The sequence below is a fragment of the Babylonia areolata genome, chromosome 18 (genome assembly GCF_041734735.1).
Source record: "Babylonia areolata isolate BAREFJ2019XMU chromosome 18, ASM4173473v1, whole genome shotgun sequence".
NCBI lineage: Eukaryota > Metazoa > Mollusca > Gastropoda > Neogastropoda > Buccinidae > Babylonia > Babylonia areolata.
Window position 1 is genome coordinate 63795930 of NC_134893.1, and position 15978 is coordinate 63811907.

General features: G+C 44.7%; 1 protein-coding gene across 8 annotated transcripts in view; it reads right to left on the reverse strand.

The window, feature by feature from the left end:
• Positions 1-15978, reverse strand: part of LOC143292999 (uncharacterized) — an 86525-nt gene that overhangs the window by 38769 nt on the left and 31778 nt on the right. For 6 of the 8 annotated variants that reach the window (XM_076603771.1, XM_076603775.1, XM_076603772.1 and 3 more), the window contains exon 2: positions 11686-15587. In XM_076603771.1, the coding sequence (XP_076459886.1) occupies positions 14562-15515 (954 nt within the window). In that variant the 5' untranslated portion in view covers positions 15516-15587 and the 3' untranslated portion in view covers positions 11686-14561. Of the gene's footprint in view, positions 1-11685; positions 15588-15978 lie in introns of those variants that run through there. The other 2 variants (XR_013056702.1, XR_013056703.1) reach the window with 1 other exon arrangement.

The window sequence follows — 15978 nt, forward strand, 5'->3', positions numbered from 1 at the left end:
GGAAGAGAGGTGGAGGAAGCGTGTTTTCCCCCTGGTGATATGAGCATATTGCTCAAGTCATTAATCCGATTGACGACTTGTACGCTCAACGCCTCAGGCGCCGACCGGCGACTTGTACACTAGAGTTACCAACCTCGCTCGTTCTTCTTTTCGTGAAACCACACAAGTTCGAAATGTTCACCGCCGCGGCGTGTTTCCGGAACGTCGATTCTACGTTTGAGATGCAAGTTGACGCATGTTGTCGAATATTTCCGAATTTATCAAACAGATTTCTCCCGTCAAAGCATGGTCAGCACTTCAGGAAACAAACGAAAGGGTCTTTACAACACCACGGCAGCACTGCAAATGAGTTTAGATGATAATTCGGACGCTGGGGTGCCGATTGCTGACAGTGACAGTGGAGAAGAATTCGCCAGACCAGTCGAGAATGATTGACAAGTGACACAAAGACATTTAACAATATGTACAAGGACATTTGTGAAAGGAGCCATGAAACCTTCCAGTTTTGCAACATACAGTGTGGTGTTGGTCTTTCCAAATATGATGCAGTGATTTTTTTGTGTGTGTTTTGGGGTTGTTGTTGTTGTTGTTTTTGTTGTTGCTGTTGTTTTGCAATATCAAATTGACACAAATACATTATTTAATAATGTACAAAGACATTTGTGAAAGGAACCATGAAACTTTCCAGTTTTGCAACATACAGTGTGTGTGTGGTGTTTTTTTTCCCCAATGGAATTGCTGGTGATACTGTGTGTGTGTGTGTGTGTGTGTGTGTGTGTGTGTGTGTGTGTGTGTGTGTGTGTTCTTCTCATATCTTGCACGTAGGTGAGTGCACATTTTATTACACTGTGTTACGTCTATGTTTCCAGTTGTATTCCCCGGTCTCTGTGTTCATTTTTCACTTGAAATAGTGTATCATATGTTCAAACCAAATAAGAATACAATTATGTGAAAACTACTCAAAAGTACAAATAAAATGTTTATCATAATTTGCATCTTAGTAGAAGCAAAGTTGTGGCAGTTTAAAGTGGGTTAGTGGAGACACAGTTTTCCCTCTCCTGCACAGCTGGTTCAGACAGAAGTGTACTGCTGCTCAGCTGGTTTGTACAGTGAGCTAGCTCTGCACCTCTGGCGATGAAAGAGTTAAACCATTTGAATCTCTCTCCTCTCTCTCTCTTGCTCTCCTCGCTCGCTCTGTCTACCTGTCTGTCCTGCAGTTTCTTCCGTCTGCTTTTCTGTCTGTCTTTTTTTTCTCTCAGTTTCCTTGCTCCCCCCCCCCCCCCCCCCTCACCTCCCCCACAACCCCCACCCCCAGCACCTCCACCCCACCTCTCTCTCTCTCTCTCTCACGGTCTGTCTCTCCGAAACTGATAACACCAATTATTTTCCACGTCAACGAAAGGGTCTTTACAACACCACGGCAGCACTGCAAATGAGTTTAGATGATAATTCGGACGCTGGGTGCCCGATTGCTGACAGTGACAGTGGAGAAGAATTCGCCAGACCAGTCGAGAATGATTGACAAGTGACACAAAGACATTTAACAATATGTACAAGGACATTTGTGAAAGGAGCCATGAAACCTTCCAGTTTTGCAACATACAGTGTGGTGTTGGTCTTTCCAAATATGATGCAGTGATTTTTTTTGTGTGTGTTTTGGGGTTGTTGTTGTTGTTGTTTTTGTTGTTGCTGTTGTTTGCAATATCAAATTGACACAAATACATTATTTAATAATGTACAAAGACATTTGTGAAAGGAACCATGAAACTTTCCAGTTTTGCAACATACAGTGTGTGTGTGGTGTTTTTTTCCCCCAATGGAATTGCTGGTGGTACTCTGTATGTGTGTGTGTGTGTGTGTGTGTGTGTGTGTGTGTGTTCTTCTCATATCTTGCACGTAGGTGAGTGCATATTTTATTACACTGTGTTACGTCTATGTTTCCAGTTGTATTCCCCGGTCTCTGTGTTCATTGACTCACTTCTGTAAACAAAGTGAGTCTATGTTTTAACCCCGGTGTTCGGTTGTCTGTGTGTGTGTCTGTGTGTCTGTGTGTCCGTGGTAAATTTTAACATTGATATTTTCTCTGCAACTACTTTGTCAGTTGACACCAAATTTGGCATAAAAATAGGAAAAATTCAGTTCTTTCCGGTCATCTTGTTTAAAACAATATTGCGCTTCTGGGATGGGCACAAAAAAATAAAGAATGAAGCCTAATTATATGCAGACTGCATTTACTGTTATATTTATATTTTTTGTATTCTCTAAACTTGGCACTTTGATCTGATATTCTGACCCAACAGCTACAGCAGTCATTATTATCATTTTTGGCTCAAACAGGAACTTCTTTTGCTAAGCATGGAAGCTTTATTTATTTTGCAAACGTTTTGGTGCAGATAGAAAAAAAGGGAAATTACTATGTAATGCTAGTGGAGTTAATTTGCTTTAAACTGATCTTTCTCATCTTAAACATTACATTTTGAAACAAGAGAGGCAAGGCCTTCAAGACTCACTTGTGATGCACTTTTTTTTTTAATGCAAGCTTTTTATGTATTGAGTATAATTTCAAAATGTAATGTTTAAGATGAGAAAGATCAGTTTAAAGCAAACTAAGTTCCCAGCAGAGTAATTTCCCTTGTTTTACTGCCTACACCAAAACGTTTGCAATAAATAAAACTTCCATGCTTAGCAAAAGAAGTTCCTGTTTGAACAAAAAATGATAATAATGATAGATCTTTGGTTGGGTCGAATATCAGATCAAAGTGCCAAGTTTAGAGAATACAAAAAATATAAATATAACAGTAAATGCATTATACTCAATACATAAAAAGCTTGGATTTTTTTTTAAAGTGTATCACAAGTGAGTCTTGATGGCCTTGCCTTTCTTGTTTTTCTACTTGAAATAGTGTATCATATGTTCAAACCAAATAAGAATACAATTATGTGAAAACTACTCAAAAGTACAAATAAAATGTTTATCATAATTTGCATCTAAGTACAAAGAAAGTTGTGGCAGTTTAAAGTGGGTTAGTGGAGACACAGTTTTCCCTCTCCTGCACAGCTGGTTCAGACAGAAGTGTACTGCTGCTCAGCTGGTTTGTACAGTGAGCTAGCTCTGCACCTCTGGCGATGAAAGAGTTAAACCATTTGAATCTCTCTCTCTCTCTCTCACTTGCTCTCTCGCTCGCTCTGCCTACCTGTCTGTCTGCAGTTCGTCCGTCTGCATGTCTGTCTGTTTTTTTCTCAGTTTCCTTGCTCCCCCCCCCCCTCACTCCCACATCCCCCACCCCCGAGCCCCTCCACCCCCACCTCTCTCTCTCCCTCTCTCTCTCTCTCACTGTCTGTCTCTCAGAAACTGGATAACACCAATTATTTTCACACTGGTGGACGGCGACTCATTCAACATCATCATCATCATAAACCAGAGCTGGGAAATTACCTCCACAAATCCCCAACCGTCGTCTCACCTTGCACACACACACACACACACACACACACACACACACACACACACACACGTGCGCTCAGCACACGTACGCACACACAATCGCACTTACGCAAGTGCTTTCATTTATTTCATCTTCATTATTGCCCACCACCACCACCACTATCGTCATCGCCAATGGTCAGTGTGTATGGCAGTGTGTGTGTGTTTGTGTGTGAGTGTGTGTGTGTGTGTGTGTGTGTGAATCAACCCACATTATGTTAATTTGATGCAAATTACTTTGATTATTGTGCAGGTTCGTCGTTTTTGTCTTTTTTTTTTTTTTTTTACCCTGTTGAGTTTAATGAAGAGATTTGTAAAAAGGCCTTCTGTGTGCCTGATTCTCAATCCTGTTAAAAATACCATCCCCTCTCCTCCTCCTCCTCCTTCTTCTTCTTCTTCTCCTGCTCCTGCTCCTCCTCCTCCTCCTTCTTCTTCTTCTTCTTCTCCTCCTGCTCCTGCTCCTCCTCCTCCTTCTTCTTCTTCTTCTTCTTCTTCTTCTCATCCTCCTCCTTCTTCTCCTGCTCCTGCTCCTCCTCCTCCTCCTCCTCCTTCTTCTTCTTCTTCTTCTTCTTCTTCTTCTTCTTCTTCTTCTTCTCCTCCTCCTCCTCCTCCACCTGTAAATCCTCTCACTTTTTATTTTCTTTTTCTTTTAAATTTCTCATGCAAATGCAGAATGCGTTCGATCGCATCAACCCATTCGTCAGTGTTGTTCAGTGCTGTGTCCCTGTGTCAGGTGATGTCAGTGTAGTTCAGTGCTGTGTCCCTGTGTCAGGTGATGTCAGTGTAGTTCAGTGCTGTGTCCCTGTGTCAGGTGATGTCAGTATTGTTCAGTGCTGTGTCAGGTGATGTCAGTGTAGTTCAGTGCTGTGTCAGGTGATGTCAGTGTAGTTCAGTGCTGTGTCCCTGTGTCAGGTGATGTCAGTATTGTTCAGTGCTGTGTCAGGTGATGTCAGTGTAGTTCAGTGCTGTGTCCCTGTGTCAGGTGATGTCAGTGTTGTTCAGTGCTGTGTCCCTGTGTCAGGTGATGTCAGTGTTGTTCAGTGCTGTGTCCCTGTGTCAGGTGACGTCAGTGTTGTTCAGTTCTGTGTCCCTGTGTCAGGTGATGTCATGTGTGTTCAGTGCTGTGTCCCCTGTGTCAGGTGATTGCTGTATCAGTCTTCCTGCAGGTGTTCAGTGGATTCCTTTGTTCACTTGTCAGGTGAAAAGTAGTGATTTTATTCATCAGTGCTGTGTAGTGAAGCTCCATGTTCATGGAGTTCAATGGTGTCGAAAGAAGGGATGTGTCAGTGATAGTTCATTGCTTTTCCCATCGTTGCTCAGAGTTGTAAGCATTGTTGTTCGCATCACCTCTGTTAGCCATGCTCAGCATCACATCATTCAGTAATCACCATCTGTGCATTAACATTACGAATTTCAGATTGGTTGTTTCACAGCACGCGGACTGTCCCCCGTCAGAACAGGGCAAGATCAGAACAGTACACCGTGACGTCGATCAACCCATGTCAGCAGATAGTTTCAAAATAAGCTAAACAGAATCTCAAAGAGCGTAAGTTTCCCTAATTCTCAGGCCGTGTAATGATTGTTCAGGAACTGTAGCGTTGTCAGACGTGAATTTCATGTTGCCACAGTGCTGTGACTGATGAGAGGTTTTCAGTGCTGTGTCCCTGTGTCAGGTGATGTCAGTGTAGTTCAGTGCTGTGTCCCTGTGTCAGGTGACGTCAGTGTTGTTCAGTTCTGTGTCCCTGTGTCAGGTGATGTCAGTGTTGTTCAGTGCTGTGTCCCTGTGTCAGGTGATGTCAGTGCGCGCAGAAGAACTCCGAGGCAGCAGACCATGGCTGCTGAGATCGGAGGACACAGGATCCTGAAACACATCAGTCTCACAGAATAATGGGGCTTCCTAAAGCTGGCGTGGCTGATTCGCGTGACAGATCGGCGGACAACGAGATAAAGCTGAGGTAATAGCAGACAGCCTAGGCTGACCCCTCTTGTCGCTGGGAACTCTTCTGCTGGCTGTTCAGTGTGACTGACTGTCATGTCAGTCTTCCATGCAGCTTTCAGGTGGCCATCACTTTGTAATCACTTGCTCAGGACTAACTGAAATGTGAATGATTTTTCATAGTCGTCGAAAGTGCTGTAAAGTGAAGCTTCCATTTAATGGAGCGTTTCATAATGGTTCAAAGAAGAGGATGTGGTCAGCGAAGAATTGCTTCTTTCTCCAATTCTGCTTGCACATCCGAGAGTTTTTGTAAGACGCCATTCACTTATCGCCATCACCATCATTGTTAGCAGCAGCAGCAGCAGCATCAACATCATCTTCAGCATAATCACCATCATGTGCATTAACTTTACAGAATTTCACGTATTTGGGTTGTTTCACACACGCACACGCGCGCACGCACGCACCGACTCAGACACAAACACAGGCACAGACACAGACACAGACACAGACACGCCGACGATCGAAAACAAAATACAGCAAGAAACACCACTGTCAGCAGAAAATAGCTTCTTATCAATAATAAAGCTAAAACAGACAACATCAACAAAGTGCGTAAAGAAAATTATTTTCCATCCTAATTACTCCACCGTGTGATGATTAATTCACGAGAAAACAGCAGAGCGTTGTCACCGAACGTGAAATTTTCAATTTGCCCCCACAGCGCTGTGAGCGATGACTGAGGAGGGGAGCCCCCCGTGCCGCCCTGTCATAGTCCTCAACACAATGATGGCACAGTCCCCCGGGAACAGCGGGACATCACCCTGCCCATAGTTGGACCCCCCCCAAAAAAAAGAACCGGGAATTCATTAACAAAAAGGTCGATATCTCCCCGTGAGGCTCAGTGGTGTCTCTGTTATTTACGGGAGGGGTTTGTTTTAATCTTGATTAGTTTCAGTTTCAGTTTCAAGGAGGTGTCAAAGCGTGCAAATTGATCCGTATACGCTACACCACGTCAGCTTTGAAAAAGGCGTGTTGGGGGAGGCCGGGGGAAGGGAGACGGGGGGACGGGGGGAGGGGATTCCTGACATTCATAGGGACAATACGCTCTGGTGTGGCGTTGACAGACTGAGTCTACTATTGGTAAATCTAAATGAAATAATAGAATAGAAATTGAATATACACGGAAGGCAAGTGACTGAAATATAGAAAAAGGCCACGTCCGGCGAACCTGTGCACACACAAACACACACACACACACACACACACACACACACACACACACACACACACACGCACGCACGCACGCACGTGCATACTCACATATTTGATCGACCATATGCAAAAAATATATATATATACATATATTGCAACTAAAGCTGGCAAAATTTGTCCATGACTGTTTCTGTCTTTGACACTGATATACATATAATTGTGACCATGACTATAGCATTTCCCAGACTGTATTGAATGGACAAATAAGAACTGGGAGTGCTCGCGTGTCAGAAAGGACTTGTGGAGGAAGGGAAACTATCGATATGAGACGGCGGCTTTTAAGAATGTTAGCAGTTGCTTCCCTTAGACTGCGGTACTATGCTCTCTCTCTCTCTCTCTCTCTCTCTCTCTCTCTGTGTCTCTCTGTGTCTCTCTGTCTCTCTCTCTCTCTCTCTCTCTCTCTCTCTCTCTCTCTCTCTCCAGCTCTTAAAGGGTCAAGAAAGATATACATTGACAACCTTGTACATTCAAGTTGTGCTTATTGATGTCGCCCAAAACACAAAATGATATGTGGACTTTGTCCATTTTCCTGTACAAAGCATTCAAATTTAGAGAAATTTCAACCTCGAAATATGTTTTGCAAATGTATCTGTGTTTTATATGATTTTGGTTTTCTCGTGTTTATTCAAACAAATACGACGCAATTGAAAAATGTTCTTTGTGTACACCTTCATAGGGTCTATGGCCTGATGAATAAATCAACCGTATCCGTCTCTCTCTCTCTCTCTCTCTCTCTCTCTCTCTCTCTCTCTCTCTCTCTCTCTCTCTCTCTCTCTCCGCATTCGAATTCACATTTAAATTCTCTCTCTCTCTCTCTCTCTCTCTCTCTCTCTCTCTCTCTCTCTCTCTCTCTCTCTCTCTCTCCGCATTCGAATTCACATTTAAATTCTCTCTCTCTCTCTCTCTCTCTCTCTCTCTCTCTCTCTCTCTCTCTCTCTCTCTCTCCGCATTCGAATTCACACTTAAATTCTCTCTCTCTCTCTCTCTCTCTCTCCGCATTCGAATTCACATTTAAACTCTCTCTCTCTCTCTCTCTCTCTCTCTCTCTCTCTGTGGAGTGTGTGGGTATGCGCGTATACGCCTGCATACCGTGTGGTGTGCGTGCGTGTGTGTGTCTGTGTGTGCGTGTGTGCGTGCATGCGTGCGTGTGAGTGTGTATGTGTGTGCATGTGTGCATGTGTGTGTGTGTGTTCGTTTGTGTGTGCGTGCATGCGCACGTGCGTGCTTGTTTTCAGTCCCCGTTTCTTCATGGTCTGTAACAGCTGCGTTGATGTCAAACTGACAGTAATAAAATGATCTCCCTTTAAACGAGAACGTGGAGGAAACAAAGACACTGACAGCATGGAAGGAGAATGGAGACGTTTAAAAGATTATGAAAAAAATATGTATATTTATTATCTCCTTTTTATCAGAAATATAGTTGCTGTTGTGTTGTGTTGTTTTTGTTTTGTTGTTTGTTTTGTTTTTGTGTATGTGTTTTGTTTTTGTTTTTTTGTTTGCTTGTATTTCTGGTAATAATGCAATCAGAAACATATTATACTGACACTGCTGGTAGTGTAAAGTACAATGATGGTGTCAACTGCATGATGGACATGTAGATATGAGAGGTGATCAACAGACAGAATGGACAGCGGGGAGCGGAGAGTCATGGTACACATGTACTCACACACACACACAGCTGTGTTATGCTGAACTTCCCGTGGAGGATCAATGGAAATGGCCTGAAGAGCGGGTAGTGGTCGCCATCTCCATCAGTTTCGGGGCAACCACTGAATCAATGGGAGAGGTGGGGGTATAATATGTGCGGGTGTATTTGGCGTGTGTGTGTGTGTGTGTGTGTGTGTGGGTGTGCGTGCATGTTTGTGCGTGCGGGTGTGTGTGTGTGTGTGTGTGTGTGTGTGATCTTATCTGCGAGGGCACAGCCTTTTAGTCAACGACTCTACGCTGGGTGGTAAAAGTGACGTCACAACTCTTCACTCCCTCCTTACAGCAGCACCAGTACAGAGGGGAGACAATGTGTGCAGTGAAGGCACTGGCAGGACGTATTGACGCACGGCGACAATCCACGCAGGGGCGACAATCCAATCCATGCAGGGGCGACAATCCATGCAAGGCCGTGTGATTTCCGCCTCCCTCTCCCGTGACGGGTGAAGAGGCAGAATCAGAGAGCCAGCAGTCAGGCCCACCCTGTGTCAGTTGGTGGACGCTAACTCGTAACTTTCCTAACTCACAGTCTGTGCCAGTTGTTGGTCACGTGTACATTGGGTGTAGGGTTAGGGGCATAAATGGTTTGAATGAGTGTGTGTGTGTGTGTGTGTGTGTGTGTGTGTGTGTGTGTGTGAATAGGGAGTAAAAACTTTGTGTGTGTGTATGTGTGCAAGTGTGTGTATATGTGTGTGTTCGTCTTCAGTTTAACGTCTTTCCACTTGAAGTTTGTCAGTTTGTATGTGTGTGTGTGTGTGTGTGTGTGTCTGTGTGTCTGTCTGTTTGTCTGTGTGTGCATATGTGTGTGTGTGTGCTGTGTGTGTCTGTGTCTGTGTGTCTGTCTGTTTGTCTGTGTGTGCATATATATATACATACATATATATATATATATATATATATGTGTGTGTGTGTGTGTGTGTGTGTGTGTGTGTCTGTCTGTCTGTCTGTCTGTCTGTCAAGCACATGTTCTAATGTTTGTCAACTTCTTGAAACCATTCTGTGGGTGAGCAGTGAGCAGTGAGTTGAGCACTGACAGATGATTGATCAAATTCCAGTTACAGATGACCTTACACACCATGCCATGCTTAGTGTGTGGAAAGAGAAGGAAATTCAACGTGGACAGAGCAAAATATGCTTTACTGTCAATCTCAGTATGCAGCAAGTGGCACAACCATTCAGATATACATTGAAAACAGAAACGGTGCTTGCACACACACACACACACACACACACACACACAAACACACACACACACGCACGCACGCACGCACGCACATACACACGCATACACACAAACTTACACACAAACACACACACACAAAGACACAGACACACACACACACACACACACACACACACACACACACACACACATACACACACTAACACATACATTAACACACACAGACACGACACACACACATACACACACACTAACACATACACACACTAACACATACATTAACACACACAGACACGACACACACACACACACACACACACACACATACACACACTAACACATACATTAACACACACAGACACGACAAACACACATTCACACACACACACACATACACACACACGTTCTCGCGCGCGCGCGCGTGCACACACACACACACACACACACACACACACACACACGTCATGAAGACTTCTGACCATTTTATTCTTGATCCATTTCTGAATATCAGTAAGGTCAACTGTACATGTCTTGAAGATCAACTCATAGGACACGGCACTGCTTACATGTTTTTTCTCTCTTTTTTTTTCTTTTTTTTTCTTTTTTTTTTTTTTTGCTGTTTTTTCTCAGAACAATGTATCTACTTATCTTCTTGAAACACACGTTAGAGAGGTGAATGGAGAGGAAGGGGGAGGGGGTGGGGGGACAGAGAGGAATGTTGATCAGGGAAGGGAGAGGGGGAGGGGGGGGGTGAAAGGCTTAACTGATCAAAGATGTTCACTGACTGCAAGAGAGCAGAGGTATTCCTTTCACGCTGGCATTACAACACAGCGAGCTAATTACCCACCCCCATAAATCCCTTTTTCCCTCTGTGTGTGTGTGTGTGTGTGTGTGTGTGTGTGTGTGTGTCTGTCTGTCTGTCTGTCTGTCTGTCTGTCAATCAGTCTGTCTGTCTCTCTGTCTGTCTGTCTCCCTGTGTTTGTGTATGTCTGTGTGTGTCGGTGTGTCTCTTTGTGTGTGTGTGTGTGTGTGTGTGTGTGTGTGTGTGTGTGTGTGTGTGTGTGTGTGTGTGTGTGTGTGTGTGTGTGTGTGTGTGTGTGTGTGTGTGTGTGCTCGCAGTTAGTGAGCATCCAACTCAGCATTTCTAAAAACAGATTGTGTTAGATGCCAACTTTTGAACTCATAACGTGATGCTTCTCAAAGTGTCAAGCAGTTTCAAGCTTTGGATTTGATATCGTTGCAGAGAAAAAGCCATACTTTCCACCTTTAAATGTTCACAAACATTGTTTTCCTTCCCCTCTTATTCAAAAGTCTATCTTTGCAATGGTTAACGGGAGGATTACGAAGTCAGGCGTGAAGATGTTGCCATTGTATACATTGTATACAACAGCGCCTGTACTTTCTTCGGCGCCTCAAAAAGTTCGGAATTAAAAAAGAAATCATGGTTGATTTCTACCGAGCAGTCATTGAAAGTGTGCTAACCTTCGCTATTACTGTTTGGTACGGAAACATTTCCAAGGCAGAAGTTGCAGCCCTTAACAGAATCGTAAAAACTGCCACCAAGATTACCGGGGCTGATCTACCTTCTCTAGACGACATAAATTATAAGCGGCTACTCAAAAAAGCAAAATCAATCAGCCAGGACGAATCACATCCAGCTTTTGGGATTTTCGAGATGCTCCCCTCTGGTCGACGGTATAGAAGTATAAGGACGAAAACCAATCGCTTCGCCAATAGCTTTTTTCCCAAAGCAGTCAATGCCCTGTCTCTCGAACAAATCCAGTATGATAAATAGAATTGTGCAATCAACAACCATCTACCTGAAGATCTAGTCATCAGCCCCATCCACATGTAATATGCAGGTTCTGTTCAAACGTGTGTGTGAGAGAGAGAGTGTGTGTGTGTGTGTGCGAGCATGTGTGTGTGTGTGTGTGTGTGTGCATGTGTGAGTATGCACAAGTTTTTATATTGATATGCACTTGTATGTATCCTAATTTCAACTGTATCTGCGTTTGTGTATGATTTTCGATTTATGTTCGCACCTTGTTATGTACACCCCCCCCCCCCCAGACCCCCCCCCTCCCCCCCCTCCCCCCCCCCCCACCCCCAATATTCCTTGTGACCCCGGTACACTTGGTAATAAAGACATATTCTATTCTATTCTATTCTATTCTATTCTATTGCCAGCCATGAGTGGAAACACTGTCCTCTCTCTTTTGGTGATCCAGTGAGAACCTGTGCTCTCAGTTCATTCAGTCTGTGTACTTGCCCACTTTGGCATTTTCTTTGCACCAAATCACATCATTTCTGTTTATACATGCATGTCATTTTCTTTCCTTATGTTGAGATGGAGCTGACAACTGTCTTGAATCATAACAGACTCCACAGCTCTCTTTCCATTCCTGTTTTGACTCAAGAACTAACTTGGAGGACAATGTCAAGGAATAATCATCATCTTGCGGTGTATGGCAATTTTCATCTGTGCAGTTTACAGCTAGTGGTCAAGTCTACCGTGGACATTTGTCTTGAAATACTTCTTGTTTAACGGGTTCTATAGTGCTGGGTCCAATGCTCCCACATCCACGGTGATAAGGGAAAGATGAAGAAGAGAAACAGTGACACGTGGAAAATATATGGAAAGCGGCGAGACAACTCATTAAAGGATATGACAAATTTCTCAACGATAGGCAACGCAAAAGGAAATAAAATAAACGGCTAATGACTCATTTCTCTATCAGTGATATGGAGGAGGGGGTGGGGGATTGGATGATTACAAGAATTAATACACAGTTTACATGCAGAAAAAGTAACATTGTGTACAAAGGACATACTACACAGACTGCGTACGCAAAAGCTAACACACAACATGATTTATAACATGAGTCAACAAAAGACATTTACTACCATGTAAGTACACAAAAAGTGACAGACAACATTAGTCAACTACTGAAAGACATTTACTACGCAGCCGGTTTACGAAAATTAAAAAGTTAACACACAACATACTTTTTTCTATTACATAAGTCAACAAAAGACATTACAAAAAATAACACTGTATCTATATCATTCAGGAAGAGACATATACTACACAGACTGTTTTACAGTACAGGCCTAATTTAATCTAACAATACCTCAGTGGATAACGGAACATGTTTTTCAATGACCAAGGGAGACTACTGACTTGGCCCTGAAAAGGGAGGGGTGAATGGTGTGTTTCCTCATGAAGCAAACAGTCGTCTTGGTGAAGCTACACACGTGATTTGGACAGTGCACACACCTTCACTACACTGAAGGAATAAACACAAAATAACACCACACAAAACAGCTGTGAGCAGACGTTTGACAACTGTAGACCAGCAGAAGAAAGAACGTATCGCCACGCAGTTTGATGAGCAAAAGAACGAACCAATGTTTTCAGCAGAACTGCGCTCCTCAGAAAAGAATACATCGACACACATCTACAGCATGAACACATCACACGTAAATTATATACTACAAACATGTTAATCTACATGTTTTTGTATGGATGTGTGTTGACGCAGACACGGTCCGTCTGGTTGATAGTTGTTTTTCGCTTGTCCTGTTTTGTGGATAAAACTGCGTCCTGCACCGTGAAGTGAACAAATTATATACATCACCATACATCACTACATGTAGCTTCGCGGGCAGTCTTACATATAGTGGCTTTTTGTACAGCTGCTGACACGGGTTTATATACATGGTAAGCCCCACACAAGAGTGCAAACACATTCACTAATCATGCTCAGATAATTAATTTGACAGGTTTTGTTAGGGGTTTTTTGTTTGTTTTGTTTTGTTTTTGTTTTTTGTTTGTTCGTTTGTTTGGGTTTGTTTTGTTTGTTTGTTTGTTTGTTTTTTGGGGGGTGAAAACGCAGGAAGCTTCCTGGTCGGTTATTGGTTGTTAGTGTAAATGCTGACCTGCTTATTCCAGTTATTTGAGATACAGACTGTCGAAAACATTTCTCTGTGTGAGAGATATACTGTCAAAAACCATCTACATGACAGATACATTATGAAAAAGCATTTATCTGTGTGAGAGATACACTATCGAAAACACATTTCTCTGCCAATCTGTCAAGGGATAAAACGCTTCATCGTATTTCTGGATCGTGGGCAGCTATCAAGTCTTCACGTCATTCTTCACTTTCAATATGTTTCTGATCACAAAAAGACCCCTTCAGCGTGTCCCAGATTCACCCATGACGTATTCCCAGCTGTTCTGTTAAAACAAATGACACGGGGGCAGGAGGGTTAAAGTACATCATCTGTGAAGGACCTTCTCCGTGGTGTAGAATCAACAGTCAGTGTAGAAACATTTCCAGAAAGAACATGAAGCTAAGTTTTTTCACCACCAACAGCGTTAAACATCAGGTTGCCTGAATGGAGCCCGTCAAAAGAGGCCATGTACAACTGACAAGTCACCATTGTTGTGGTCAAGGTCTCTCAGCTTTGTCATTTCTTGTGTCACACCACACGTTACCAGTCCAGACACGTATGCTTCGAAGATGAAGTTTACTGATTACACGTGGGATAGACGACTGAAAAGTTATTGGTAATATTACCACGCGATCATTATCAGTCTGTTCATATCATCAAAAACTTACTGACAAAATATCAATATCCCTATGTCGAATTGCCGGCAAGGTTTTACCATCTGTTCACTATTGTAATGATTTTGTTTTTGTTTTGTTTTTGAACTGGCACAAACACATGTCCTTTGGCAAAAACCAAATGCGGGAGTCCGTTAGTGCATGTTATACAGTTCCACAGGCGCCAACACATATTAATACCGACAGAACCACACGCTGTGTGAGAGTTTGTCGTCAGATGGTCTGTCGATGAGTGTCAATGCAGGCCACGTGGTGTGCGAAGATGACGTCATGGGTTTGCACGTGGTGGACAAGGGGCGGGTGGGGGGGGGGATGGAGGAGAGGGGGAGGAAGGAAGTGGGGCGAAGGCTAACTGCAGTAGCAGTCATCAGTGACGGGGTAGGGGGTCTTCTTCCACTTACACCGCATGCTGAGCTTTTTCCGCCTCTCCTTGAAGGGCTGCCTGCTCCAGTTCTCCGTCTCATTGGACTCCTCCTCTCCTGTCTGGTTCCTGGGGGCACTCACCTCCCGCTTCTCCCTCTTCGCCCCCCGCCCCTCCCCCTTCTCCCCGCCCCCAGGGACCTTGGGCCGCTTGCCCCGTGCCTTCCGGAAGCGCGGGTTCCAGTTGTTGAAGGCCTTGTTGTGCCGGCACTGCCAGCGCAGGATCCGGATCCGCCGGGACTCCGCCGGCACGCAGTGCATGCCGGGAGGCCAGGAACAGGACTCGGAGAGGTCTGGGGAGGAGGAGGAGGCGTCGTGGAAGGGGGAGGAAGAGGAGGAAGAGGAGGAGGAGGAGGGGGAGGCCCCGGCCTGGCAGTACCCCCTCCGGACCCAGCGCGGCCAGAACAGCACGCCCAGGTCGTCCCACACGTAGTGCACGTGGCAAGTGGACCTCTGCAGCAGCCACGCCCCCAGCACGTGCGCCACGGAGTCGTCAATGACGCGGTGCAGGCCGTCGGGCCCCAGAAGGGTGAAGTTGAGTCTGTCCACGGCCTTCACCAGGCTGGGGTCTGGCGGCGCCTGCTTGACCACCGTGCCGTCCATGTCCTGGGGCCGCTCGGCAGACATCCAGAAGGGGTCCCAGTCCTTGCGCAGTCGCCGCATCAGCTTGTGCGGCTTGAGGTGCTTCTTGCGCGGCGTGAAGCGCCGGATGTTGGGCACGTTCAGCACGTGGGAGGGCAGGGTGAAGACCCGCTCCCCCTCACCCCCCGCCTCCCGCTGGCTCAGCTTCTGCAGGAAGGGGGGTAACTGGAAGGCCGTGGCCCCCACCTGCCCCACCACCTGGCCCCACAGCAGCACCACATGCAGCAAGGTCAAGGTCATGGTGCTGGGAAGTTTTTCAAGGCGTCTCGTGACTTGGTGTCTTCACGTGATCACAGCGCTGCCCTCAGCAATCTGCACACACATACCGGCAGAGGTTATTGTATTGTATTGTATTGTATTGTATTGTATTGTATTGTATTGTATTCTTTTCTACGGTACTGTATTGCATTATGTTGTATTGCATTATCTTTTGTCGCAGCATAGGTTATTGTATTGTATTACTTTTTGTCCCAACAGATTTCACTGTCATGTCAAGATATGTAGTTCACCACTCTCCTTCCTCTTCTCTTTGTTTTTGTTCACACTATCCCTCATCTTCTTCTTCTTTGTCACTAATCATTCAGAGAACGCGGCGGTGACTGTCTACGCGATGCTTGATGCTTTTGGAACGCGTCAGATTCCCACGACACGCAGACTTTCGATGCATGCCATGCTCCTTTTTATTCCATCTTGAAGGATGGAC